A 26,888-nucleotide genomic window follows, 5' to 3' on the forward strand; every position below is an offset into this window, starting at 1 on the left:
ACGTGGACAGCAGAAAACTATTTATGAAAACATAAGCTGGAAAACAAGATGCTTAAATTTCAAAGGCAAATGGAAATCTTTATTTATGTGGAAAATCTGTTAAAAAAAAAAAAAAAATCTGTAGAAATGCTGCGAGGGGATCCAAAGTTACTCATAATGATGCAGTATTTGATCTGGAACTCTTAATTATCATGACAGCTACAGTAACGACTTGTGCTTCTTGTTTTTTGAGGAAAAGAAATAAATCTTGCTTAGAATCATAGAAAAGGTTAATTCAATGTGATTAAACAAATTACCTTTAGTGAAAAAAAAAAAAAGCAAAATGAAAATCAAAGCCATTAGAAAAAATGGATTTAATGCCCTTTGATGTAAAGTTGTTACTGACAGAGCAGCACACAAAAGTGTAGTCTTGTTCTTAGGGTGTTAACATCTCCATTTTGGGAGTAATTTTAATTTTTTAAATGTAAACACCTCTTCTTTAAAAAAAAAAAAAAAAAAAGACATTTGCTATCGTATACATCATCTGGGATACTCTACCATCATTAAATGCATGTCAGAGAATTTTGCAACATGAAACACCAGCCTACTAACCACCTCATGCAGCTTTGTGGTTAACAAACTAGCTCCATTGGCCCAAATTATCAACTTTTTTTTTTCTTTTTTGCAAGAGACAAGACAAAATCCTTAAAATACAAAATATTTATTTTCGAAAATGTCTTTATAAGAGAAAAACAAAACGAGAAAAAAAAAAAAATCAAAAACCAAATCAAAACCATACAAATTGTTTGGTTGCTAGCATACCACACTAGTGCTAGGAACTAACAATGGAGAACTGTTCACCCGGGTTAACTCACAGACGCTCAGAGGCGATGATCTCCACCTCTACCCTGCGATCTCATTGCATCCAAACACTGAGGCAAACAGAAGCGCCGAAAACATGGCACTAGTGGTGAAATGGCATCCTGTCTGTTCTAGAAACTTATAATAGCAGGAGGGGCAGACGTGGCAACCATCTGATTTCCTTTTTAAAAAAAAAAAAGAAAAAAAAAAAAAGAAACACAAAAGCCAAAAACAAAGAAAGTGTTTAATACATATCTGAAATACAGAGGGGACTAACTGTTGGCATTGATATGGCGAGGAGGAGGAGGGGAAAAAAAAAAAAAGAGCTAGAGGGAGCTCTTGGGCTAAAAATCAGCACTCCAAGGAGCATCCCAACCTTCCAAAAACTGAACAGTGTGCTTCTGAAAGATATGGAGGAGGAAGAGAAAGCCTCGCAGAGCCCGAGGCCACAGAGGTCAAAGTTGCACCTTTGAGGTTGCAGTGGAGTCAGCTTTAAGGCTTGGCAGGCCGAACCTTACAGCAGATATAAACATATATATATTCTTAAACCTTTCCATCTTTTTTTATTGTGGTTGTACAATATTCCCTGATGGCCTGATATGGCCGCTGAGTGTTATACAGAATCCTGAAGAGATATCAAAATTAAAAAGAATAAAAAGAAAAGGAAAAAAAAAAAGTGATGAAATTGTCCGTGGAGGAGGGGTAGAGAGGGGGGAGGGTTTGATGTTGGGGGATCCTGTTTTGTTGCAGTTTGTGAGACTTCCTGTTGCTCTCCCTTGTCCCCTCTGAAAATGTTGCACACGCTGGTCAAACACACAGTTTCTCCATCTCACTGCTGCAGTGATCTGCTCTGAGGGGGTTTAAAAAAGAAGAAGAAAAATAGATTTAGACGAGAGAAAGAAGACTGCACATATAACCGAATCCTTTAATTTTACTCACCTATGTCAGCTTCTTGGCTTTGTTGTAAAGCGAATCCACGACTTTGCTCATGTTCTGAATTGTTTCCAAAGCTGCTTCGTATGTTTTGTCCACTGGGGGTTCTTCAAATATGATCAAAACACCTTCACCTTGGTCGAGGATTCCTAAGGCGGCGTGCAAAAAAACAGTATTACAGCAGACTGCCGAGTATAGCTTTGCAAAATACTTTTTTTTAATACAACAACACAATTACCGTGAAACTTTTTGTCCAGAATCATTTGTGATAATTTCCTCTCAACATCGCCCTAAAGAGATAAAGATGAGGAATTAAAAATGAGCTGATACACAAGACTGAATGTTAGCTTAAAAAAATTTAAATAAATAATAAATCCAAAATGCAGCAACACTTACCTTAGATAGTTTGATTAGACCTGATATGTGTTCTATCTGAAAACCGAAGGACACAAATTAAATACAGATCTTAATTATACATTTTTCAGTTGTAATGATGAAGAACAAACAATAACATCAGTCTGTACTAGTATTAAGTAATAGACCTGTTGCAGTCACGCAGACTTCAGCTTCTATTGTTTGATAGAAATACGCAGTATAAACTGTATGATTAGCACAAGAGTTAAATCAAATAGAAAGGCTTTTAATGTAGCTGCCTCATCATGCTAATAGTCCACAGTGTGTCCGTGTGCCATTTCTGGATATTGCAGGGTTTCTCCAGGATCACTCAAACTGATATACCTTTGGGAAATAAGGTGATGCATCTAAAATATATTCACGCAGTTAAGCAGTGACTCTAGAGAGAAAGATGCCAGTATCTCCCAAAGTTTTCACCAAAATGAAAGTGTAATAAACCAAACAGCAGGGGAGGGGGAAGCATTATTGCTTATAAAATCAAGCTTTCAGGCCAAGAGATGGTATCGCATTAACTCAGAAAAGCAGAGGGTGGCTTATATGGCTGCCAGGGCAACAAAGTCTGCTAGCGGCTGTATTTACAATGATCCCCCATGTTATGAGATGTTTTTTCTTCAAAGACACAAATACAACTTTACTTTTCAGCAAATGTAAAGTTTTAGGACTGATTGGTAAAAGTTTTCACATTTTGTATTACAGTGGTGGGTTTCCTATATACACCTGAGCCTTGCATGTTCTCACCTGCACTCTGGAAAATGGTTCAATGACTCGGATGAGGTTTTGTTCCAGCAGGTTGTCGTACAGCTTGGCCAGGTGAGTGTTGATGATTGGGTCGTCCCGCAGCTCTGCTCTGTACTCTGTGAGGGCCTGGAACATGCCAAACTCTGACTTAGGAAAACTTTAAATTGTCAAATAACAAGGAGGCAGCTTACGACACAAAACGTCAAGGTTTTAATCCTTCAAAATGAAAATCGAGGACCTAATGTTAACTTCTGAGTGTGTCACCTCACCCTCAGCTGACAAATGTGAGGCCAAAGAGACCATAATGACAAAATGTGTGTTTCTTTATCTTTATCTAAAGCCACCGGGCAAAATTTGACAATGCTAAAGGCATTCTTACCTTTTCAAAATCTGCTAATGATCTGTTCTTGCTGGCCTGGGCTACACATTTCAATGCTTCTGTCTACAAACAGAAAGATGAGAAAAAAATATTAGTAATGTTTTTATCAAGAAAAAAAACATTAATGAAGCACCCACACAAAACTAAGAAATATCTGGTAGTTACAGTGAAGGTCATTTTCTTCTGAAACACACCAAGACATTTATTTAAATTCAAATATCATCAAAGATTTGAGTAAAATTCTGCAGCACTCGCACAAAAACTGTGTGCTTCACTTAAATAACATGTTTATTACACCTTTGCACACTAAAGCTGCTGCTTTGTGAATAATCCACAACTGATATTTCTATTTTATTTAGTTCAAAAGGTGGTTTGCAGCATTTGTGATTCTTTCCGTGTTTGGGTAAAAATCCAATGACAGCTTGTACTTGCCTGTCTGCCTGCGTATCTGAGGGCCAGTTTACCGCTGATCAGGGCTTGTACCTCCTCTGGCCTGAAAGAGTCAAGTAATAAATACATTCATTAGACATTTAAAGAGTGTTTAGTACCACGTATTACTGTAAAACAGTATAAGTACTACTTACGAGTTGAGTACAATTTTGCACAGGAGCATGTATTTGAGTGCTGTGATGGCTCTGGGGCTGTCGATTGAGTCGTAACCCTCGAAGGCCTCAAAGAAGTAGGAGTAGGCCGTCTTCCAGTCTTTTTCCTCTGCTGCATGGATGATCCCTGCACCAGAGATGGCACAGCATGACAGTTACCATTTCAGGCAAAAACAAAAACCCACAACAGTGAAGTATGTGATGCTTCAACAAAAACTCGGAGCGCCGAGGCTGCCATATGACTGCATGACTCCAAAGAGTATTAAAACCACCATGTGCTGAGCTTCTCTGGGCGTTGCCCGACATGGACAACTTAATCATAACGCTGGAAAGTACAAAAGAAATGATCATGTTGTGTCATTTTTTTCAGGTCATATTGTGTTATGCAGCTAAGTCTAAGAATTTAGTCAGCCATCCTGTAATCAGGAATTTAGCAGTTTGATCCCAAGCACCTCAAAGTCTGTATTTTGCCATGTAGACAAAACACTGAAAGTCAAAAACATCCCAGATGTGTCATGAGTATGTATGCAATCGTAAAATGGCTGCCTGAATGCAGCTTTTGGTGCAAACTGCTTTAAACTGTTTATAAGACTAGAAAAGCTCTACTGTATTCATCCACTCCGCCATTTATATCCATGAATAAATATGATAAGATCATGCCTCCAAGCTCTTCTGGCTTCAACATCAGAAACTGTGTGGTTTTCACATACTCATAACCGTTAGAGGCACTGGAGATCAAATCTAAATTTGTCATGCACCTGTCGAGAAAAGACCTGCTTTATGTTATTAAAACACAAAATAATTATTAATAAGGGTAAAAATTCTTGATGGTGCAGCACTGTCTACATCAACATTTTATTACTCTAAACCACCATAACTTCATTCAACTTAAGAATAGAAAAATGTGCCTTTTTTGTAAATAAAGCTGAAACTAAGAAAAAGGAAAAAAGGCCAGAAAATTACCATTTACTATGAGATCCTATCAAACAATATTAAACTCTAGAAAAGGGCATCTCGTCAAAGATTTATGGCATGCCTGGCACCTGCTCAATGACTGAACCAAAAGAGGACAACATGGTAGACATCAGGCACTAATTTTCCACATATCCAACTTTTGCAATCGAATGACATAAAAGATTCTATCAATGACAAAGTCTGAATTTTTGCATGGTAGTGTTGCAGGAAAGGATGGCTTAAAAAGCCAGAAAACTGTGCCGATCTCACATCGTCATAGCATCTGCTGACATCAGTCCTTTCCCCTCCTCTGAACAACTAAGTTGTTCTTTTTACTGTAAAAATGTGAAACTAACCCTTGCAACATTTTTCAAGCATCATCAGTGTTAAATCTGACACCTTTTTTTTCACTAGTTATTCAGAGGGACTGTTTAGGCTGATTATTACTTTTTCTCAATCAGTATCGGATCATTTTGTTTTTACTGAGCAGAGCATGGATGATGTACCTTCAGGCAGAGGTATAATATTATGTAGTCTGTTCAGTTACCTTCTACAATGGATGAGCACACCATTCATTAGCTGTTATATCCATCTGCCTTATTAACCGTTTCAGCCCCATGCAAGAAATATTCAGCAGTAATCAGCCGGTCAAGTGTGAACCTGGCCTTTACAATCCCGCATCTTTATGAATAAAAAAAATGAAGGAAAAAAATAGTCTCCCATTTTTTGATAATTCGCCCAGACAGAAAGTTATTCCAGGTAAGACTTTGGTAACTCTTACCTGACTGCATGTCCAGAGCTGCCTGGAGCTTTGGAGGACAGTAAATGGCGTTGGCGGTGGTTCTGGCTGAAGTGAGGGCTGCGCGGGCCTTGGGCAGGTTACTGAGGGCGTGGTATGTCTTACTTTCAAGCAGCTGCACCTCAACCAGAAGAGCTTTGTCATCCATCTTTTTCAGCTCCTGGAGCAGCTGGGAGCCTGAGGGTAAGAGGGCAAATCTGGGTTAATATCGTGTACGCCAGCTTCTGCAATAACTTTGATCAAAATTATGTAATTGCCTGGGGATGAATGCGCAATTATAGTGCTGATATGTGCTGCTCAATTTCCTCCCACAACCCCTTATTTATGAAGTATTTTAGTCAAGCATTAACTTTTTAAATGTAGCACTAGAAGAATGAAAGACTTCTTGCCAAATATCTTGGTGGTAGAAAACAGACATTGCAATTCACCCAAAACATAAAAATGTTAAAAAGGATCTCTAAACACTCACCGAGAGCCAAGGCCTCCTGGTATCTTTTGGTGTCAAAATAGAGCGAGATCAGTCGTGCCTGAAAGAACAAGAAGCTGTTAGATGAGCAGAGAACAGCAGCAACAGCTGTGACATGGAAGCAGTTATAAGAAACAACTAATGACAGAATCGTACCCTTTATTAATTCCATCAGAGTAATCTTAACTTCTACAGCATTTTGATGATGAAAACATCTGGTTGTAACTGGTATCAAACTGTTTCTTGCAGGTATCATATCGAGCTCCGCACTGAGCATCAAGAAATCACACCGTGAGCATTTTATTAGCTTTCCAATAATTGCTGTAAATTACAACTACAACTGTCATCCTCTTCAGGCAAAGGTAAAGAATTCTTAGGTTTCCTGTTTTCATCCAGGTTCATCTCAGAGTCACAGTGGTGGTGTTGCACAACCAATCGCTCCATCATTATCTGTCTGAAATCACAGCGTCTCCCACTCCATGAGTCAGAACGCATTAAATCTGATCTCTCCCACAGCTGCTATTTATGTTTGGGATATCATATTTCTTTGTTTTCACTATCATTACTCATAAACTGTGTTCCATGTCAGCACTAAGTGAGGTCAGGTGGGAGGACAAATATATCAGCTAGCAATAACTTCATTTATGACAAATCCAATAACCATCTTTATACTCCTCTTCTATCAGAATGGCACAGTTCATGTACTGCAATTTGTTGCTTTTACTACTCTGGAGGTCTTTACTATCAAACTTCCAAAATACAAAATAATCCCCCACTTAATCCAGTTATCTTTCCCCTTCCTTTTATAAAGTAGAAAGGCCACATCTGGTGTAAAAGTGATAGAGTTCAGAAAAAAAGACTTCGTAGCACTGTTTTAACACTTTTCTGCTCTCATACGTGGTGTGGACAAAGTATGTATGGGCTTACACATTTTAGGGTTTTTACAAGCCTATGCTAGACATCTTTTTACCTCCAGAGCTTGTCGTAGGAAGGTCCTCTTCTCAGCCTTGGCCCATTCAATGCATTCAAGACACAGCTCCACCTCCTGCCCCGTTGCTGCTTCCATGTCAAGGAATAGATCTAACAGAGAGCGGACGAGCCGAGCCGCCTTGGCCTTACTGATGGACATCAGGAAAGGCCTCACAAATTTCAGGAGTCCACCAAGTTCTGTGGACAAAAACAAGAAAAACTTATTCAAAACTTTAAGAGCAAAAACATATATATGACAACATCTCTTAGTCTGAGCAGCGCCCTGCAACAGGTTTAGGGAAAACTTATTTTGTTAACCCTGAAATGAGGAAAACTGAGTTTTTTTGTTGCAAAAAGACGTATAACCTAAACAGATTGTGAACGTAACTTGCTCACTGGCAGGTTTTCTCTCTGGCACCTCCTGCTGCACCTAAAGCAGCTATAAGAGCTCTTATCAGATCAGCACAAGTTCACACTACAAATGCTGAAATCTCAGTGAGATATTCTTACTAGATGTAACCATTATCTGTATGGTTTATATTTTTATATTCAGTTGATGTAACTTGAATTTCACCCCTGTCAGATGAGCTTTTCTGGAAGCTTAACTTTTCTCATGTTAGAGTAAATCAATTCCGACTTTAAGTCTAGACTCACAGTTTACTGAAACTGTTTTCTGGAACAGGACCCAGGTTTTAGCCAAACATAAAATGTACACAGAATGTCTTTGAACATTACCTGCAGCTTGTCCCGTTTTTGCCAGCAGTGTGCCCAGCTCCAAGATGCTTTGTTCTTTAACTCTAACCGCTTCCTCATCGTTCTCTTGAACATCTCTTCTCACTGATAAACAGAACAAGTTCACATGAGAAAAAAAATATTAAAATATAACTATGAGGCAAGTAAATTTACAAACATGCATAGTGATCCACACTTTATTATAACAATACACAGTCCCATCTTGTGATTTGTCATGTGACATAAACAGTTTAACCAAAAATATTTAAATAAATAAAATTAAATTTTCTTGGTTCCATAAAATCCTCAATAACAAAATCTTTTGAAATACTTTTGAAATGCCAAAGCTGTGCAGGACAAAACTGAGATATCTTAGTCCCATCACCATCTCCAAAATCCAACTAATTTACTAAAGAAAACAATCCTGAGGGAAACAGTCAATTTGTGGCTTAATAACTAAGAAATAATTTTGCCCCTTTGAGCAGTTTCAGGGGAATTGAGCATTTAATAATTTCAGCACTGATACTAGAGATATACAGGTGGAAAGAACATAAGTTCCTTAGAGGTAAACAAGAGAAAATGACATCTTGCCAGCTAGTAGGGCTGGTGTGACAAGGCAGATTGGGGACAGCTATGTCTGTTGTGGGAAATGTAAGAACTCTTTACCACTACTCGTGTGTTTACACCATCATTTAGTTATTTATAGAGGTAGAGCTGATTATGAAACAGGTTATAGGTCCTCTCGCTTTATAAGGTAGCTGCTTTTCACTGTGTTGTTGAGAGGCTTTTGATGACAGGCTAATGATGTTAGCCTCAACACTAACTATGCTAACATGACAGTCTTTAGTTGGGTCAATGACAACTGTGCTCAGTGTCACAGCTCCAACACACACACAGTGGAACTCATGCACAATTCTGACAACCACCAACAGACACATTCCATGGCTAGGCCTAGAGTTAGCAACGGTGCTAACGAGCTAACATCCACCAGCTAGCAATTCCCGTTAGCCACCGTTCTACAGTGAGTCAGCACGGCACACCACCGGCTCCAGCTATTCAAAGCCACTAGCTACATGCTAACCCCGCCGCCTCACACTAACTGTAAAATCATTCATTACAGCAGTGAATGGGATGATATTCACCTCAAAACACCAGCCTAAGACTCACCTATTGAATGTAGGATGTCGATAGAGGCGTTGCGATCCGTGCTAATGAGAGACTGAGCTCTCTGAAACTCAACCACCGCTGCAGCCGCCATCTTCCTTATTCAAATGCTGCCTGAATGAAAAATACGTGCGGGGACTACGTTACCAAACGCCTGTGACGCCACTGTACATCTTGCATGTCGGGATTGAAAGGAATAATGGGAAATGTAGTCATCAAATTCCTTTGTTGCAGTATTAAAAACATAAATAGAAACTAGTTCTTATTTCTGCCCATGACAATTTTCTCCCCACAATAACTGAGAATCTTGGATCCATTTCGTCTTCACTTCTACCAGCTGTGAGAAATTAATGTTAATTCTGATGACGTATTCAGTTTTTTTTTAACCTTGACTACAGTTTTTAGAGGTCTGTTTATTTTTCTGTTTTATTTTCTATTCAGTTTTAAAGTTCAGTTTAAAATGTGATCCCTTTCAGAGAGCTCCGTGGCTAAATGCCGCCCTAAGAACGATCATCCCTAATGATGCGCGCAGGCTGTGCTATTCTGAGATCAGTTTGGGAGACAGAGTCTAAAAACTGATAAAACATTAATGTGGTCTATTTGGTGTGTTTGTTATGGATTAAAATCATGCAATTATATTTTTATTTAGTGCAAATTTACCCCGGCGTAGTATCCAGGTCATAATATCTCTTTGGGTCCCTAAATGTGTGCTGATATTCATTCTGTGCTCTTGCTGAAGCATATTCTAATTGGAAAAACATATACAAATAATGTCATTAAATTTACTGCATATCAATAACTGTTGTCTTCTGTCTCTCATAGTTTTTGTTTTGTTCTTGTCTCTCAATGTTCTCCATGTTCTCCTATCTTTTTCCTCACTCCAAAACCAGCTGTGGCAGACGCTGCCTCTCCCTGAGCCTGGTTCTGCCAGAGCTCTCCCGTTAAAAGGAAGTTCTTCCTTCCTGCTGTTGCCAAATTGTGCTAACAGGGATTCATCATTGTTGGGGTTTGCACTCTAATACTGATCTTTTCATTATCTAGCATTGTAAAGCGCCTTGAGGTGACTCTTGTTGTGTGTTGGTGCTATAGATATAAAACTGAACCAATTTAAGCTGAATTCTATGGATACTAATTCTATATTTCACAGTACACAAAACCTACTTTCTGATTAAAAACTTTAGATTACATTGCCTCTTGAGAGTTTTGCATGATATCACCCTCTCTATAAACGTGCTTTATTGTATTTTTTTTTTAAAATGTACTGCATTTTTTACTGTGTGTTTTTTAAATGTTTGAGAGACGCGTGTGACACACAAAGCCTTAAATCTGCCTAGATTATTGCTGTGATCACTTCAGAAAAGACGATTATTTCCACACATGGAGAAACGCTATGGTAATTTCATCTAATAAATATAATATATCCTACAATAAAATGATGAAGAATGTTAGATGCTGCTGGCCGCATCCACACTCACCAAGCTTGATAAAGAGAATACTTGCCAGGATAATGTTTGGACTTTCGACTACAACTTGCAAAGCCTTTTTCCCCTTCTGTTGCTCTAACCATATTGCATTTGTCACAATATGACTGATTTCTGTTCAACATGCAGTGGAAATGGATAAATTTGCTTTCTTTTTCGTTTCTTTCTCTTTTTTGTTACCTGACCATTTTAATCTTATAAAGGTGTGCATTGGTCACATCTTTCTCGAGAAAGAGATTTTAATCTCAAAGGACTTACTGGTTAAATAAAGGTTAAATAATGCATAAAAGTATAAAATCTACACAATTACTTAAGACTTTATTTATTTCTTATCTTTATGTATTTAAAAAAAGAAACGCTACATTACCTCGGTTACTTAAATATATATTTGTATTTATTTGACTCTGACTCTATAGGCTTTACAGAACATTGGCTATGCAGATCAAGTGCATGTGTACAAATGGCAAATTAAATATTTTATCCCGACCTTTATCTAAAAAGAAATAAATAAGAATAAATTATTTCAATATAAATATTTGTAATAAATAAATACAATACAGTTGGGTTTTTACAGCAAGTTACTGTAAAAATAGCCCTCTGAAATATACAACACGGTATGGAGATTAAAATCTGCCAATCAGGCTGTACAATGGACCTATATTCACAACAGGCTTGCAAACCCGGGGCTATGCTCACATTACAAGTAGGCGGAGAGATACTTCCAGATGAGTGCTGTTGCTTTGGTTATGCAGGTGCTATAGGGTGCCACGAGAAAAACATGCTAAGAGTTCATCGGGTTCATTTTCAGCACCTGTGTGTGTGTGTGTGTGTGTGTGTGTGTGTGTGTGTGTGTGTGTGTGTGTGTGTGTGTGTGTGTGTGTGTGTGTGTGTGTGGCTAAAGGCGGAGTGGTTTCCCATCAGAAACAACACCGCGCACAGAGCGCATAGCGGCGCCCCACCACCGCCTTTGCGTCAACCATCCTCACACAGTCAGTGGCACAACACAACATCAGCCCTCGCAGCATCCGCATCTCACGGCCAAGAGGACCAGGAGCAAGCACATCTTCATCCAAGCATCCATTCCACAACTGCCTGCCGTCGTCTGCGCACCGCCGACAGCAGGCGCGTGTTGATGCGCTGCTTGATACACAAATATATATTTTTAAACTCAGCTCGGATTGCGTTCTTTGTTGCATTCATATCCTGCGAGATGGTTTCGTGTTTTTATCACGCCTCATAGGGAAGAAGAGACTCGATACGCGGAGCATCACCTCGATATCGCAGTTATTTTCACACTGAGCTGGAGATTTGGTAAGTTTGCTTCGAATCTGGGGGACTGTTTTCTGTTTTTTTGTTTTTGTTTTGAAAGCCAGGCTTTTTTTTTAACTTCTTGTGGATTCATTTTATGTGTAAACAATGCGCAGCGATATCCAATTAAGACAATATGATTATAAATGTAAAGTAAAGGGTTGTGAAGGTGAAGACAGACAATGCATCGACGCATTGTTACACTTTCGGGGACGGGGGAGGTTTAAAAGATGAGGATTTGATTCATTTTTAAAGCCACCGCCTATCACAACCAGCGTTCTCGTTTCGACGCAGACGCTCAGTTTCAGCACCACGGAGAGCAACCGATGCACACGGCGAACAGGCCAATAAATCCTTTCATTTCAATCCAGCGCAGGCACATTCGCCTGATGCTTCGGTATCTCTCTCGCAACAAATAACTGAGCCACGAGGCTGATAATAGCTGATAACAGGGGCGCTGGAATGATGGATCGAACAGCTTGCATCCTGCGCAAGAGAGCGAGGTCGATCCACCGACTGCCTCTCGTGTTCAAAGGTGCTGCAGTGAGCAACGTCCAAATAAAAAAAATGCGAACATCCCTTTACGTATTTGTTCGTCTAATTCTAACGGACATCACTGTCGTGACATTGGGGTTTTTTTGTTTTGTTTTTTTACGCTGATCAAACGCGACCTTCACCTGTTATTACGGTGTTTACGTTCCGGTCTTCCATTTTAGCGAGAAGGGTGGCGCCTGCTTCACTCTTACTCGTCGCCACTGACCGTAAAATATAGCTCTTATAAAATATTTACGACACATGATTCTATTCGAATCACACGTGCATTACTCTACATGCTCTATAATCTACTGCACATAAAAATCAGCTAAAGCGCCGTTTTCACACTGAAGCGTTTATAAGGTGATTATTGTGCTGATCATTTGCAGCAGCGGGGGTCTATACCGTTTTACTAATGAGCCTAAGCTATAGGCTGATCCATTCCACCACTTACTGAGTGGGATCAATACTGCTAATAAGCCTGATTGCCGGATAAAGCACTCAGACAAGAGTGCATGAAAACATTGTAAACAGATATTATCTGATGTAAGGTGAATGATGGTTCTGTTATCTGATGAAAAAGAAAAATGTTTGCTTCTATGAAAAAAAAATCACTGATAATCTAAACGGGAGTGATCTTTTACTAATTATGTTTCTGATTATTGATCTTTTCTGCTTCCAGCAGCAGTGGCCATCCTGAGACGCAGACAGGGAGCTGAAATAGAACAGTCAAGGTGGTTCTAATCCCCTCAGAGAGCTCGTTACAGGACAATCCCCTCCAGCGCTTTAGATGCCCAGCAGCAGCCTGTAGCCTGGGACTCTCAGCTCCCAGAAACATCCAGGCTTTGAGACCCTCAGGATCCCCCCCACCCCACCCCTTCCAAACGTCTTCTGAACCAGTGCGGCTAAAGCCCCTGGAAGCCTCCCTGCAGTCACCATGGGAACCGTGCTATCTTTGTCACCTAGCTACAGAAAGTCGGCTCTGTTTGAAGATGGACCAGCCACCGTGGGCCACTACACAGCTGTCCAGAACAGCAAGAACGCCAAAGACAAGAACCTGAAGCGCCACTCGCTCATCAACGTGCTCCCCTGGAAGCGGATCGTAGCGGTGTCAGCAAAGAAGAAAGGCTCCAAGAAGGTGCAGCCCAACGGCACCTACCAGAACAATGTTACCCACCTGAACAACGAGAACCTGAAGAAGTCGCAGTCATGCGCCAACCTGTCCACCTTCACCCAGGATCAGAGCACTCCAGCTCTCACCAAGAACTCCAACACAACGACATCGTCTGTCAAGAAGGCCCCCCTGACAAACTCCAATGTGGCCCCTGGCACCCCTAAGAGAGTGATCGTCCAGGCCTCCACCAGTGAGCTGCTGCGCTGCCTTGGGGACTTTCTGTGCCGACGTTGTTACCGGCTGAAGCACCTGTCACCCACTGACCCAGTGCTGTGGCTGCGAAGTGTTGACCGCTCCCTGCTGCTCCAGGGTTGGCAGGACCAGGGATTCATCACCCCCGCCAATGTGGTCTTTGTCTACATGCTGTGCCGCGATGTGGTCTCCTCTGAAGTGGCCACGGAGCACGAGCTGCAAGCCGTGCTGCTCACCTGCCTCTACCTGTCTTACTCCTACATGGGCAATGAAATCTCTTACCCGCTCAAGCCTTTCTTGGTTGAGAGCTCCAAGGAGACCTTCTGGGACCGCTGCCTGTCCATTATCAACCTGATGAGCGCCAAGATGCTGCAGATCAACTCTGACCCGCACTACTTCACTCAAGTGTTCGCCGACCTGAAGAACGAGAGCCAGAAGGAGGAGGAGAGGAGCCGCCTGCTCATCGGCCTGGACCGGTGAGGGGATGCTTGGGGGTGGGGTAGGGGCGGGGGAGCGAAGAGGTTTGGGGAGGTGGGGGCAACCTCCGGTCTGGGATTTAGAATATTTGTGATGCTTTTTATTTATAATCGTCCAAACTGCTGAGAAACTAGACTGATTCAGAAGTGTTTGACATTCACACCAACTTTGCATCTAGCAGGACTGATTGATGGAAGGAGGGGGGATTGATATGGGTCATGTTTATCTCATATGTGTGTGTTTGAGGTCACAAAGGTCACCAAAAAATGGGGCTTAGGGTTTTAAAAAAAACTATTTCCAAACCAGCAAAGGATGGATTATGAATACACCCAAGAATGAAAGCTTGTTCTTCTTTTTTTGACAGTTATATGTAAACAAAGAAATGCCAGACTTGGGTAAATCCTTTGCTAACATGCAGATATGTTATATCTATATAAAATACTGAAAAAATTTTTAAAAAAAGGAAAAAAGTTGTTTTGAAAAGGAAGCTTACATCTACAGCAATGAATGTGGACAGGACTGAGGCTGCAGCAGTGACCTTCTGACTGTTTGACGATGTGATGTGCACTGCCTACTTACTGCAGGAGGGTGAGGGCCATCGCCTGACTGGCTTTCTTCACGGATGAGCAGGCACCCCCGGCTGCAAACCCTGCCTCTCTGGAATGCCAACACCCACGTCCTCTCCATTAAAACAGATACGACTGGACATTTTTGTATGCATATCTGGCCATCTAAGGAAAGGACAGCGGGGGCCATCAGTGCTGGATCCATATTTTCGTGGGTTTCTGTTTACGGCTCTGCAGCGACCTGATGGACAATAAGCACTGCATTGTGGAACTTTTGATAAAAAAAAAAAAGAAAAAAAGAAAAGACAACAGCCAGTGGACATGTGGCCAGTCACAAGTGGTCATGTTGTGTGTGTTCAGAAAGACCTACTTTATTTTCATCTAGAAAAAAATAAAACAAGTTAATGGATGTTTTACTCCGAGGCTTGCACCTGTGGAGGCTTATTTATTGCTTTTCTGGAACAAGTTTTCTTTGATTTTTTTCTCCTTTTTTCTTTTTTTACTTAGAAAAATGTAACGTTTTTGCATGTGTGCCATGCAATTTTACAGAGTCTCCAGGAGGGCAGGAGCAGTTCTTCTTTTTACTTGATTTGTAAACCAACTGCATCTGCATTAGAGAATGCTGTGAACAAAGTGACACTAGTTTATTTAGCTATGCTTGATAAAATAGGCTATTTGTTTACCAGGGAAATTTTTTTTTGTACTTTTCGTCGTTATAGGTTGTGTTGCAACCATTTTGGAATGATGTTTGAGTTTTTGTGCTTCTGATTCAGCATAGAAAATGTTAAAACAGTGCCATATCTTTGATGAAAATCCCACACGTCTGAGAAAATTCTGAGCAGGTTGACCAGCTGTTGAATGAAGGGTGGATTTTCATCACACACTAATATAAGGAAACCTAATTTATTGCCACTTATGTATTATTTAGGCACATTTAATGTAAATGAGAGACTGCGATGAGAGACTTTAAGGGAAGGACACGAAGAAAAGGTGAAGGGGGCTTGGTGGTTAAAGCCGGTGTGCTTATCTTTGGTGGGAATGAAGATTGATCTGGTTTATGCTAATGAATGTTGCAGGGATTTATCAGTGGATATCTAATTTAAAAAGAAAAGCCGTTAGATCAAAACCATGCTTAAATCTGACCATCACCGATGTGGCATCCCGAAGGACACCTTGACTCACGCTGAGCTGTTAGTTATGAGAATCACCCCGAGAATATCTTTTGTCCTGAGAGACTGACTTGAATCGGGAGCTATCCCAACCTGCTGTCCCCCACATATCAGTAACAGAAAGCACAAACCATTTTTACGGTGGAATAAATCAATTAAACCGCAATGACTCCTGCATCTCGACTGCAGAAAAGCACAGCTCACCCTTTAGGATAATCCATCAGCATGGCCTCTGATGAGAGAGATGAGGCAAGCTGCAGAAGACTAATCACAGTTTTAATCAGAAGTTACAAAGACATGGAATAACCAAACAGAAAGCATGCAGAATACTTGAGATATCCCTCATTCTTTAACCTAATGACTTCAATTACTACATGAGCTACAGTATTTGGTAACATAAGCTTCACAATTGGTGTCTTAAGAGAAATTGTGTGAACTTCTTTAGCTTGCAGTATTCTGAAAATCTGTCTAAAAAGCTGGCAGTGCCAACAGAAAGCTCTGATCAGAAAGATCTGCCCCTCCTCACCCATCCTCTCTATTTCTCTCATCACCGCTGTGTTTGCGCGAATCAGAGAAAATGAGGAGCTCAGGCAGTCATGACCTGTGGCTTTTTCTGCTGTGGATGGGGAGTCACACGCTGGCTGAGAAGACAGTTCATTTAGAGGGATTTGCTCTGGCACAATAGAGGGACACGCACTTTGGACGGGCTTCTGCTCTAGCAGAAAAAAGCAGGGCATTTGGGATACAGGGCCTCAAAACAGACACCCTTTTCTCTTTCTCTCTCTGTCCACATGCCCACTTGAAACGTGCCATGTTTTTTCACTTGCATCATTAAGTAGTTGTTTGAAAAAATACTTTCAAAAGCTTATAAAATATGAAAAAAAAACCTCAAGTGATAGTTAACGATTTCTGTCAAGTTCTTTTCTGTATCTCGTTGCGTACTTTGTAGATAAAAAAAAAAAGGTGATTAAAATCAAAAAAGTCGAAGGCTGCACGTGTGAGCGAATGGAAAAAGGTGTGCGTGTGTGCGTGCGTGCGCTCGCGTGTGTGTGTGAATGACAGCGTTTTAACTGTACAGAAGAATGTGTGACATGTTGTTTTTCTCCAGCCACACTGATACTAGGACTCGGTTTTTCCCATGATGGGCTGAGGGAGGGGCGTTGATGCTATTCAGTAAAAAAAAACAATCTTTTTTTTTCTGACAAAGACAAAAAAGCTGTTGCTGTAATTGAAACTTTTTTTTTTTAGTTTGTTTCTGCTTATTTTAATTTATTTTTGTACTGTGATGGAAAAAAATAAAATGCACTGATCGTTCAAGGCCGTCGTTTGTCTTTTTGTGCCTCCGGCGGTGGATTAATGTGTGTGAAATCTGATATTAGCATCTTCTTTCTTAGGGAAAGAGCTTTATTAGGTTTGTGTGGATTTATCCGTGGAAGCAGCCCAGTAAACACCAAAATCTAATCTGGTCTAAAACGATAGCTTGACAGCTAGCTCATGGGTGGTGACACAGTATGGTACGTGCCTGGCTTGCAGTCTATGGAAGAATTCTGCAACAGCAAAGATGGTTCATTTATTTGAAAATTAATTTAAACAATGCATCAAAATAACTACCAAGTAAGTGCCCAGAGCTGTTATCAATAAGTCTCCCAGCCTTGAGGAGAATTATGGTAAATACTCAGGACTTCCAAATCAATAAGTGATGCTTCCAAGATTTCAAAAGTATGCAGTCAGTTGAGCACGATGCAGCTGTAGCCCAGAAATGTTGCAGGGCTATATTTATTTGCATTTTTATCTTTATCAATTTTCAAATTGTCAAGCAATTAGATACAGTTTACTTTCTAGATCCTGTGATAGATCTGTGATTTGTCCGGGGTTGCCTCAACTGGTTTAAGAGCTGAATTAAATGAGTGGAAGAAAACAGATGGATGGATCAATGATTCCTAGATCAGGGGCTTAGTTTGTAGTGAAAAATGTTCTGTAAGCATTAGTCACATCACAGGCGTATATCCCTGTTGTTTGCTTGTTACACCAAAACAACCAGCCCAGCAACGAAACAGCTGCTTATACCTTTGTAACATGTTTGTTTTATGGGCTTTGAATTCTTTAAAAATCGTCCCAAATCTTTTCCCATTCAGGTGAATGAGAAGGCTAGATTGGGCTTATGAACTGTCAGAGTTGGAGGAGCAGAGAAGTTTTTCTTCAACATGATGTTTGCGAGCCCACAATTCTCACTCTAGAGCAACAATTCCTCAAAACCAACAAATCTAGACTTTTTAATGTGGAGGCATTTGAGTGACAGGGTGCAATAAAGCTGAAATAACCTCTTCTGGTAAATTCACCCAACCGCTGATCTGTAGAGCAACTTTTTTTGGGTTCATGTTTCTTTTCTTTTTTCTTTTTTAAATCATGTTAATGAGACTTGTGGTTCTGAATTTTAACTTTCTCTGGAGTGAAATATTACCCAGATGTCTCTGTGTACACACAACAACATGACAAGAATAACTAACTGCTGGGGCGCTTACACAGGTACACACACTGACAAGCTGGCTGACTTGAATATAATCATTACATTGTTTAATTTAAATCTCCGTTCTCTGTTTCTTTAACCGTCCGTTCTTCTGATTGGTGGAAGCAAAGACTTGTCTCTTTCTCAATCAAATGTTTGTCCTGCAGACAACTTCAATCCATCTTAAATTTTTTTATCCTTCTGTCACAGTCACAAGAAGCTATTCTGTTGAGCACAGCCATGTCGGATTTTCAGAATAAAGGCTCTGGGGAAACAGGATTCTTTAAATTCTCAGGATTCTAATGTTTGTTTGTTTTTTCAAAGTAACCCCCCAGTTATTTATTAGATCTTGTCATGATGCCTTATTGTTGTGAAATTTAAGATAGCTGGCCACTTAATTAAGGATAACTGTGCTGAGCCATTTTATTGGGTACACCTAAAGGCTTAGTATGTCTTACAATCGCAGCACAATTTCTGTAAAACACATACACCATCTACTTAACTGTTATAACTTTGGCAGTCACTTTTTTCTGAAGTTGCAGTCCGTTTGGTCTCTCAGGGCCACCGTACTTTTACCCACCACAACCAGCTGCTTCATATACACACATGTGCTTCTGTTGTGGTTTGACTACTCTTCTAACATATAGTTAGACTCTGTGCTATCACTGCTAATGGAGTCTTGTACTATCAATGATCCTGAAAGTGATCAGTCAATATGAATGAGCTCAATGCTAGTGTCTTACAGCAAAATTATCTTCACTGTCTTCCCTTTTTGTCTTGGATCATAGATCAATAATAATTTAGTTCAGCTTTATTCAGTCGTGCCCATTCAGAACCATTTCGTGAGCATTTTCTGCTGTAACCTTCTCGATTTGCAGCCAGTTTGTGTCCAGTGGGACAAAGTGGACTTTTATGCCAGCACTATTTAGACACCACTCGCTCATAACAACACTCCTAAGATTACCTATGAAAACACGTGCCATAAAGGGAGGAAATCTGCTTTCCTGTAAGACTTAGAAAACAATAGTAGGAGCCTACTGTATAAATTTAAAGTCATAACAGAAGATGGTTTGTTTAAGCTGTATATTGTATTTCAGTTCAGTTCATTGAGGACTATCTCATGAGTGCCCTCTAGGTGAATTGCAGCCATTGTCAGAACAATATTAATAGGAAGTGGAATTGCCCTCTGTACTAGGTTCAGTGTTACTGAGCCATAGGAAAATATAACTTTTAATTTCCACACCTGTGTTTATATCTGAACTGGCAGTTCATGCTCTGTTCGGCTCTCTTTTACTGTGTTGGCAAAACTGATCCTAGCCTCCACATCCACAACTAATGTTCTTGAGCAATGACCTTGAAACCCCCACATGCGGGACAGAGACATACGTGCTATAAAACTGTTGGTGACAGCTGTAAATATACAGAGTGCAACTTTGTCATCCATAGTTTTTTGTATCAGGTTTTCTTTTTTTTCTAGATGTGTGGGGTTTTGAAAGACCTGATTTGATTTCACAGATTAGAGTAGCCTCTCTGATTGTAGGTGTTAATATGTGTAACCAGATGGTCTGCACATTACCGTTGATGGCTTAGGGGCAGGACAGGTCAAATTAAGGCTACTTAATTAAGAGCCATGTTTCCTTTGCTCACCAGTGGTGTTAAAAGATAAAAATCTATCATATTCTGTTGTGTGCTGATGGAAATAGAGTCAGCAACAACAAGCTTTTTTTAGAGACTGTAGTAGAAATAGAAATGTAGTGGAGTGAGGCTGTCATCAGTCCACTGAGATCATCCTGAGCCTCAGTGATTTATGCTTTACATTACTGCAAACCTTTTATTCAACAATCACAAGCATAAATATTTTCTCATGTTGTTAAAGAAAAGCTCAGTCAGCTATGTTTTGTGTCTTCCCAAAATAATCAGCAATAATTGTCATTGTCAAGAACAAAAACACCTCAGCGCAATTAGCAATTTGAAACCTCTACTTAAGTTCTTAACAACTTGCAACTGGTCAGGAAATATATACATTTCCTTTGTAACCACGTGGTTGATAATCGCTCTCTTGGCAGCATTAAAAAGCATGTTTGAAGCCTGGTGCTAAAAAGGGGTTTGCTCTTTATGGAAAGCTTCCGCCTTCATAGCAACTGTATATTGTGTGAAATTTTTAATAACTGGAATTAGGCGTGTGCCCATTTTGAACAGGTGTGCCGACACAGACAGCTGTCTGCTAGGCTGCCATCCATCTTCTTCCACTTATCCAGTTCGGGGTCATGGGTGCTCTGGAGCCTAGCGCAGCTGTTGCCAGTCTTGCGGGTGGCAACACAAATCATTGATTAGCCTAATGAGCCTGTTTTTGGACTGTGGGTAAAAGCTAATCAGGGACAAGAGGTAGCCAGTAGATTTGAACCCAGGACCTTCTTGCTGCAAGACACCAGTGCTAACCACTGTGTCACTGTTTATAGAGCTATTTTACAAATAATATAACTTACTTTGCTGGCAAGACATCCAATAACTCCATATTCTAGAAATTAAAATTCTGGTATTTTATTAGTTTGTTGCTTGGTAGGCATCTTGAAGGCATTTACACCTGAGCTTTGCACCTGTACACTTTATAGATGCTTCTCGCTATAAGTAACTCCTAATTCCATCATGTGGCTCCAATAAGCAAACCTGACACTGACCAAAATGTCAACACCGAGGCTTCTAATAATAATAATAATAATAATAATGGATTGGATTTATATAGCGCTTTTCAAGGCACCCAAAGCGCTTTACAATGCAACTATTCATTCACTCTCGCATTCACACACTGGTGGAGGCAAGCTACAGTTGTAGCCACAGCTGCCCTGGGGCAGACTGACAGAAGCGAGGCTGCCATATCGCGCCATCGGCCCCTAAATTCAAGTCCAAAACCAACTGGTAACATTATTGTGGCTCGGTCCTTTTTTAGTATACAGTCTATGTTTTTAATGTATGGCTGTATGTTTAACATCTCTGAGTGATAGTCAGAGTCTATCTTTGCAGAACAGACCCCAGAAATGTAAATCCGTACATTACTTCACATGTACTGGAAACCTTCCACACCGAGACAGACGTTTCTGGGTTAGTTTGAGCTCTGCTCATTCATTTAGCCAACAGATCAGTCAGTCTGGCCTCAGTTAGTCACTGGCCTTGAAGAAAAGTAGACTCATCCCACTCTTTGCAGCAGATAGTCATCCATCAGCCAGTGGATTATAAACCCCTGCTGAGATAGCTGATGATGGCTGGTGACACATTGGCGGTGGGAAGTGGTGTTGTCATGCCAACTGCAGAGGTTTTAGCCGTCTCGACGTCAACCGGAGAAACAGCTGTTAGTGGGTGGATTAACACTGCGCTCTGCCCAGCTATTACCGCATCATGTGTTAGAGACTACGACTGGGAAACAAAACATTAGCCTTTACATCATTTACAGATTAATGACCTCTTATCTGAGCATGCCTGTAGCACATGACGGCACACACATGCAACAAAAGCACAATGGGAATCACTTAGTGAAGCAAATAAATTTATTAATAAATCAATTATTGAAATTGCTTTCATTAAGAAATATAACTAGCATTCATACAGAATATTACAGCATTTCCCTTTAGACGTACCATAAGTATATTTATGGTACTAATGACATCTTACACAAATATGCAAAATACAAACTTAATATAAAATTAGGCACTTGCTGAACGAATGCTGCATACATACAGATTTAGCTTAAAGCTACAGACGACAGAATAAATTACAATAAAGAAAAGGGAATTTGTTTCACTTTGGCTAACATGGATGGGCTTGATAACAGAAACTAGAGACTGCATCTCACTGCACGCCACAATAAAGTGAAGAATGGCACAAGTCCATAAATGTTAACATTCATATTTGATCTTGCCTTTGATTTTTAATCTTATGGTAAAACTTCTAATCAGCATAAAGGAAAAGTAATTATCTTTGATTAGACTCGCACATCAAAGATTTTAATAAAAATCATTAAAGAATAAATTTTGTGATTTTTCCATATTAATAAATCCCGTGAAAACCCCACAGCCAACAACACACTGTGTACATATCCAAAAACATGTGCCATCCAGATCACTGTATTACCGGGCGACATGTCCCTCCATTAAAATGAATGCACAGACTATTTTGTGCTGTATAACATTTATTGCACTAACTGTGCATCAATGCATTTCTGATGCAGTGGTTACATCCACAACAACTTTGCTAAATCTACAATGCCCAGGTGTTTTATGAAAGTACTGAAGATTATTGTGAAAATGAAATTGCATGTTTGTCATCTACACTACATGACATCAGATATAGTTTTCAGTCATGTTCCCAGTGCAGAGCTGTGGTGCCCAAAACACACTTGATCCACTGCAGACCTGCAGCACTAATTTTCCATCAGTTTCAAAACACGTATGTTTAAATAACCTCAAGGTATAAAAAAAACAAAATACAGGTGAATGAAATGTAAGCTATCGGAGGGTTAGTTATGTTTTATATATATGTTTTTTAGGTTCTATAATGCTTCCTTCTGGAGCTGAGGGCATGAAATTCTGTCAAAGACAAGGTGAGTAAGTATGTGTGTCAGTATTTACAGACAGTAAAGAGGCAGAGCTATTCTGGATAGGTTTCCAACTTGAATCAATGAAATGGCCCAATATTGACAGGCTGGCTGTGAAGTTGAAGGTGCTGAAGGTTTGATTTGGCCACTGCTCTTAATTCAGAGACTATAATTCACATGTAGTTGTGAACAGAGTGGGTAGTCATTAGTGCATCAGATTTAATAACTATTCGGAAATGTGTAAAATCAAAGCTGGTAAAGACGCCTGTCAGAGAGCACAGGTAAGGTGAGTGTTCCTATAAAGATGTGACAAAGCTTTTCACTGGCTCCCAGACAAAGAGATCTTCTCCTTTCCTTCATATTTATTAAGATCTTTGTCTCTGTATTTAAAGGAGCTTTGTTTCTGATCGTTTATATTTCCTGCCTTGTCTTGTTGCAGGTGTACTCTCCCTCTTTATTGCCACACCTCTCGACTCCAGGATGACTGAAGAATTGTATAAACCTGAAGGATCTTCATCGCCTTGCAGGATGGTACAGCCAGCCTAGCTGGGCAGGCAGCCAAGTGATTTGACCGAGGAAGCAAAAACAGAGGAGGGAGGAATGGGGGCAGGGAGAGAGGAGAAAAGAAGCAGAGCAAGTACAGGAAAGGATCCCGGGCAGGGCTTTGTTCACCAACCCCCTTTAACTTAAGAAAGCAACGAGAGAAGCGCTGAAGTGAGAAGTGACACCGAGTCCATCCTAATGATGAGCGGTGAATAGCCGCGCAGAGAGGAGGAGAGGAGAGGACAAGCCCTGTGGGAGATTACTGCATGTTGGAGGATATGGAGAGCTGCAGTGTTATAGCTAACACACACACACACACACACAGACTTTGCTGAGCTCCTCTGAAAACCACCTATTAGCGCTGCCAATGTCACTTCCTTAATCCACACCACGAATGCACCAATTTCCCCAAACAACTCTGTGTCTTATCAAGCAACAGGACAAGGTCATCCAGCAGAAAAGCTCTGAGGTAAAAATGGGGGAGAGGGGCACTCACAAGCTAATTTAGATAAATGACTTGTTCATACAACACTCAGACACAGTCAGAGAACTGTGGCTAAAACGACTGAGTTTTCCTCTCAGTTGTGACGAAGCCTGCCTCTTCAACTAGGGCAGACACAGAGGGAACTCCTTTGCTAACCTTGGGCTGTTGTTCCTTAACCCAGATTCTTTCCTGTGTCTTTACACAGAGACAATGCAGCCCTGTGACTGTGGGCAGAATAATTATATAGTACTAAAAGTTTCCGATAATCTTTGGACTCAACAAAAGCATCCGACAGCATAACTGTTCCTTCCCTATTTTAGAACCAACCTGACTTTCATTAGCAGATGTTTTTGGTGACAAATGACAAATCAGAAAGAACCCATTTTAATTTTTATTTTATTAGTATGTTAAGTGCTGCATATAGCTCAATACCTGCGTCTGTGAAGTTCTTGAATGCAGCTTTCTAGCTATAAAAATGTTGTTGTCAAGCATTTTTTTCTTAACAAGTAGAAATGTCATCGGCTGATCAAAATTATGAACTTTTATCAAAAGACCCTGAAAAACCAACTAAATGAGGTTATGTGTGAATGATTTTAAAACTGCCAGAGTCAAGAGTTTTTACTTTTAAGCTTATATATTTGTTGCATGGTAGCAAAACTGTATTTACATAAGAAAAGCAAAGAGTGTTGTTGCTGACTGAAGATGAGCATCAGGCTTTCATCGACTGTAGTTTCACAGCCATCTGTGTTTACAATTCAAGATCTACTCTGCAGGAAGCTTCCTGGTTTTGTTTGTATGTGCACTGCTGAAAACCACCGAAATTTGAATATCACCATCCAATGCACATAAAGACAGATATTGCAATTTTTATGCTGCCACACTTTGTTGTAATTAATCTAAAAAACACAAAAACAGCATATTGGAATGTGCTAACAATGGACACTCACCTAACAGCTTGTAAGAACATTACAAACCAGTCCCAGAGCCACTTTCACGCGCTGATGATTAGATTAGTACAATTTGGCTTTTCACACTTTGAGAAGTGTGATTAATTTTTTTTAGTGAGATAAGATGTAAATGAAGTCTCTGAATAGACCACAAAATATACGAAAAGTCATGGGGACAGCAGTCTGACTAAGGACGTCACACCCTTCTGTCCTCGCTCCTTCTTGGTGGCTACCAGCCAGCCTCTCTGAGCCAAGAAGTGAAGAGCGAAAAGAGCTAATCAACACACACACAGACTCCCTCAATCGCACTCACACACACTCACTCACTCTCCTTTGATGAAGGGGATATTTGTCAAGTGGAAGCCTATTCCAAAGGACTAAGGGCCACTACAAGTCATCAGGCTATTCACTAGACACAAAGACAGCAAATGAGAGTGCATTTAGGAGCTGGAGTTCACATGGGATTATACAGTACTGGCCAGTAAGAACATGAAGTCTCACGTTTGGAGAAAATATGGACTGAAAACACTTGTAGGGAACAAAGTAACGCTTATGTCATCATCCACTTATTTGACTTTTGTTAACGAGTTACAGAATCCCTGTTTACACCAAATGCAGTGTAAGTTCTGCATGCACACATATTTGCACTGCTGTTCACAAACAGCACGTTCTAACCTCACATAAGCAGCATTAGCGTGTTTATTATAAAACTGCAGACATCGCACAGAAACTATAAGATTACAAGATTAAAATTAGTAGATTTTTTCCGTGTTGCTGGCTGCAAAGTTCAGGATGTGCTCAACACATCCAGCTCAACACCCTGTGACTAAAACTAAAAGAAAAATGTGCTATTTGATTCTCGCTCACTGTCCTTTTAAGTGATTGTGACTATTGAAACAAAAACTATAAGTGGACAACCTTCCACTCACCGCTTACGCAGGCAAGTCTGCAACTAAAGTAATTATAATTAAAGTTATTTAGAAAACAAAAACAGGTTTCTACTGTTTTAAAGCAATTTAGATGAATCAAAGTCATACATGAATTTTCTCTTACTTAATTTTTTATGGTTTCACTTTTGATGTGGCTCCTACACACGGAGCTGCAGGGATTATGAATTGCTGCAAAGCCTTTGGATTTTATTTTTTTGTCTCTTATGCAACATCAGTGGTTCTGAGAACAGTTGCTGCATAATCTCCTCTCACCTCCACTCAAAATAATCAATGCACAATAAAAAAAATATTGCACAAAGCAAATCATTTCAATTTTTGATTCTAAAAAAAGAACGAACACCTCTTTGGTGCATAATCATATAGTGCATATAAAAAAAAACCCCGCCTAGAATTCAACTGAAAATTCAAATTTGGCATTGCTTTCCAAACTGAGGACCGAGCTGCTCTGTCACATTATTAGCAGCTCTGCAAAACAACACAACAAGTGAATCATCATCATTATTATTCAAGACAGCTTCAAAATCAGCTGCTTTTTCTGTCTCGGCCCACTTTAGTTGCCAGGAACAGCCAGGATGTACCCAGACCGGCTCTTGGTGAAGTCCGGCTGCGACTGGTTGATCTTGGGCTCAACGATGACCGTGCACTTTCTGCCATTCATGCTGCACTGGATGGGACTCGCAATGTTCACCTGCAGCTTCCTCTTCTCACTGTGGAAGGAGAATACAAAGACAGAAATACCTGTTAGAATTCAGACAAATTACTGAACACTGATTAGACGTTCTTAATGAAAATATCTGCAAACATAACCTCGGATTATTAGTCTGGTCATTACAATCAGAAAATATTTGCAGCCTCACTGGTTTCACTGTTTAATGCACAGAGATAAAATAAGCAGATCCATTAGTAACCAGAATGTGTGTACGAGGGAGAGCACAGGTATAAGCCATTAATCATGTTTACTCCATCATAATCTTGGAAA

The 26,888-nt window shown here is 40.2% G+C and overlaps 3 protein-coding genes across 5 annotated transcripts in view; 1 reads left to right on the plus strand and 2 right to left on the minus strand.

Moving 5' to 3' along the window:
• Nucleotides 1-409: 409 nt before the first annotated feature.
• psmd11b (proteasome 26S subunit, non-ATPase 11b) lies at nucleotides 410-9,326 on the minus strand. Of its 2 annotated transcripts, none has more exons than XM_085285238.1 (13): nucleotides 8,994-9,326; nucleotides 7,830-7,931; nucleotides 7,096-7,292; nucleotides 6,129-6,186; nucleotides 5,642-5,836; nucleotides 3,889-4,033; nucleotides 3,737-3,797; nucleotides 3,305-3,367; nucleotides 2,926-3,051; nucleotides 2,170-2,205; nucleotides 2,012-2,063; nucleotides 1,780-1,922; nucleotides 410-1,685 (listed from the first exon to the last, which is right to left on the minus strand). In XM_085285238.1, exons 1-12 carry the CDS (start codon nucleotides 9,082-9,084, stop codon nucleotides 1,780-1,782), a joined length of 1,269 nt encoding a protein of 422 aa, XP_085141364.1. In that variant the 5' UTR covers nucleotides 9,085-9,326; the 3' UTR covers nucleotides 410-1,685. The 2 variants fall into 2 exon arrangements, with proteins under 2 accessions (XP_085141364.1, XP_085141363.1); XM_085285237.1 differs by having other exon boundaries at nucleotides 410-1,690; nucleotides 8,994-9,324.
• Nucleotides 9,327-11,428: 2,102 nt separating this feature from the next.
• On the plus strand, nucleotides 11,429-17,208 carry cdk5r1b (cyclin dependent kinase 5, regulatory subunit 1b (p35)). Of its 2 annotated transcripts, none has more exons than XM_085285239.1 (3): nucleotides 11,429-11,782; nucleotides 12,996-14,155; nucleotides 14,741-17,208. In XM_085285239.1, the coding sequence occupies exons 2-3, from the start codon at nucleotides 13,251-13,253 to the stop codon at nucleotides 14,760-14,762; spliced, it is 927 nt and encodes a 308-aa protein (XP_085141365.1). In that variant the 5' UTR covers nucleotides 11,429-11,782; nucleotides 12,996-13,250; the 3' UTR covers nucleotides 14,763-17,208. The 2 variants fall into 2 exon arrangements, with proteins under 2 accessions (XP_085141365.1, XP_085141367.1); XM_085285241.1 differs by having other exon boundaries at nucleotides 12,999-14,155.
• A 4,717-nt stretch (nucleotides 17,209-21,925) lies between these two features.
• Nucleotides 21,926-26,888, minus strand: part of myo1d (myosin 1D) — a 125,164-nt gene continuing 120,201 nt past the window's right edge. Inside the window, exon 22 of the mRNA XM_085285242.1 lies at nucleotides 21,926-26,616. Within this exon, the coding sequence (XP_085141368.1) occupies nucleotides 26,460-26,616 (157 nt within the window). The 3' untranslated portion in view covers nucleotides 21,926-26,459. The remainder of the gene's footprint in view (nucleotides 26,617-26,888) is intronic.

The sequence above is a fragment of the Mchenga conophoros genome, linkage group LG8 (genome assembly GCF_057382185.1).
Source record: "Mchenga conophoros isolate Kocher_MC1m ecotype Shallow Benthic linkage group LG8, M_conophoros_male_GT1.1, whole genome shotgun sequence".
NCBI classification, from domain to species: Eukaryota; Metazoa; Chordata; class Actinopteri; order Cichliformes; family Cichlidae; genus Mchenga; species Mchenga conophoros.

Bases quoted from the DNA above. Each gene is read 5' to 3' on its own strand.
- psmd11b (XM_085285238.1), bottom strand. From the start codon at position 9,084: ATGGCGGCTGCAGCGGTGGTTGAGTTTCAGAGAGCTCAGTCTCTCATT. The intron at 6,187-7,095 runs GTAAAAAGATGT...TTGTTCTTTCAG, and splicing joins TCCTACGACAAGCTCTGGAG to GCACGACTGATCTCGCTCTA. The intron at 5,837-6,128 runs GTGAGTGTTTAG...TCTTACCCTCAG, and splicing joins CCAGGAGGCCTTGGCTCTCG to GCTCCCAGCTGCTCCAGGAG.
- cdk5r1b (XM_085285239.1), top strand. From the start codon at position 13,251: ATGGGAACCGTGCTATCTTTGTCACCTAGCTACAGAAAGTCGGCTCTG. The intron at 14,156-14,740 runs GTGAGGGGATGC...TACTTACTGCAG, and splicing joins CTGCTCATCGGCCTGGACCG to GAGGGTGAGGGCCATCGCCT.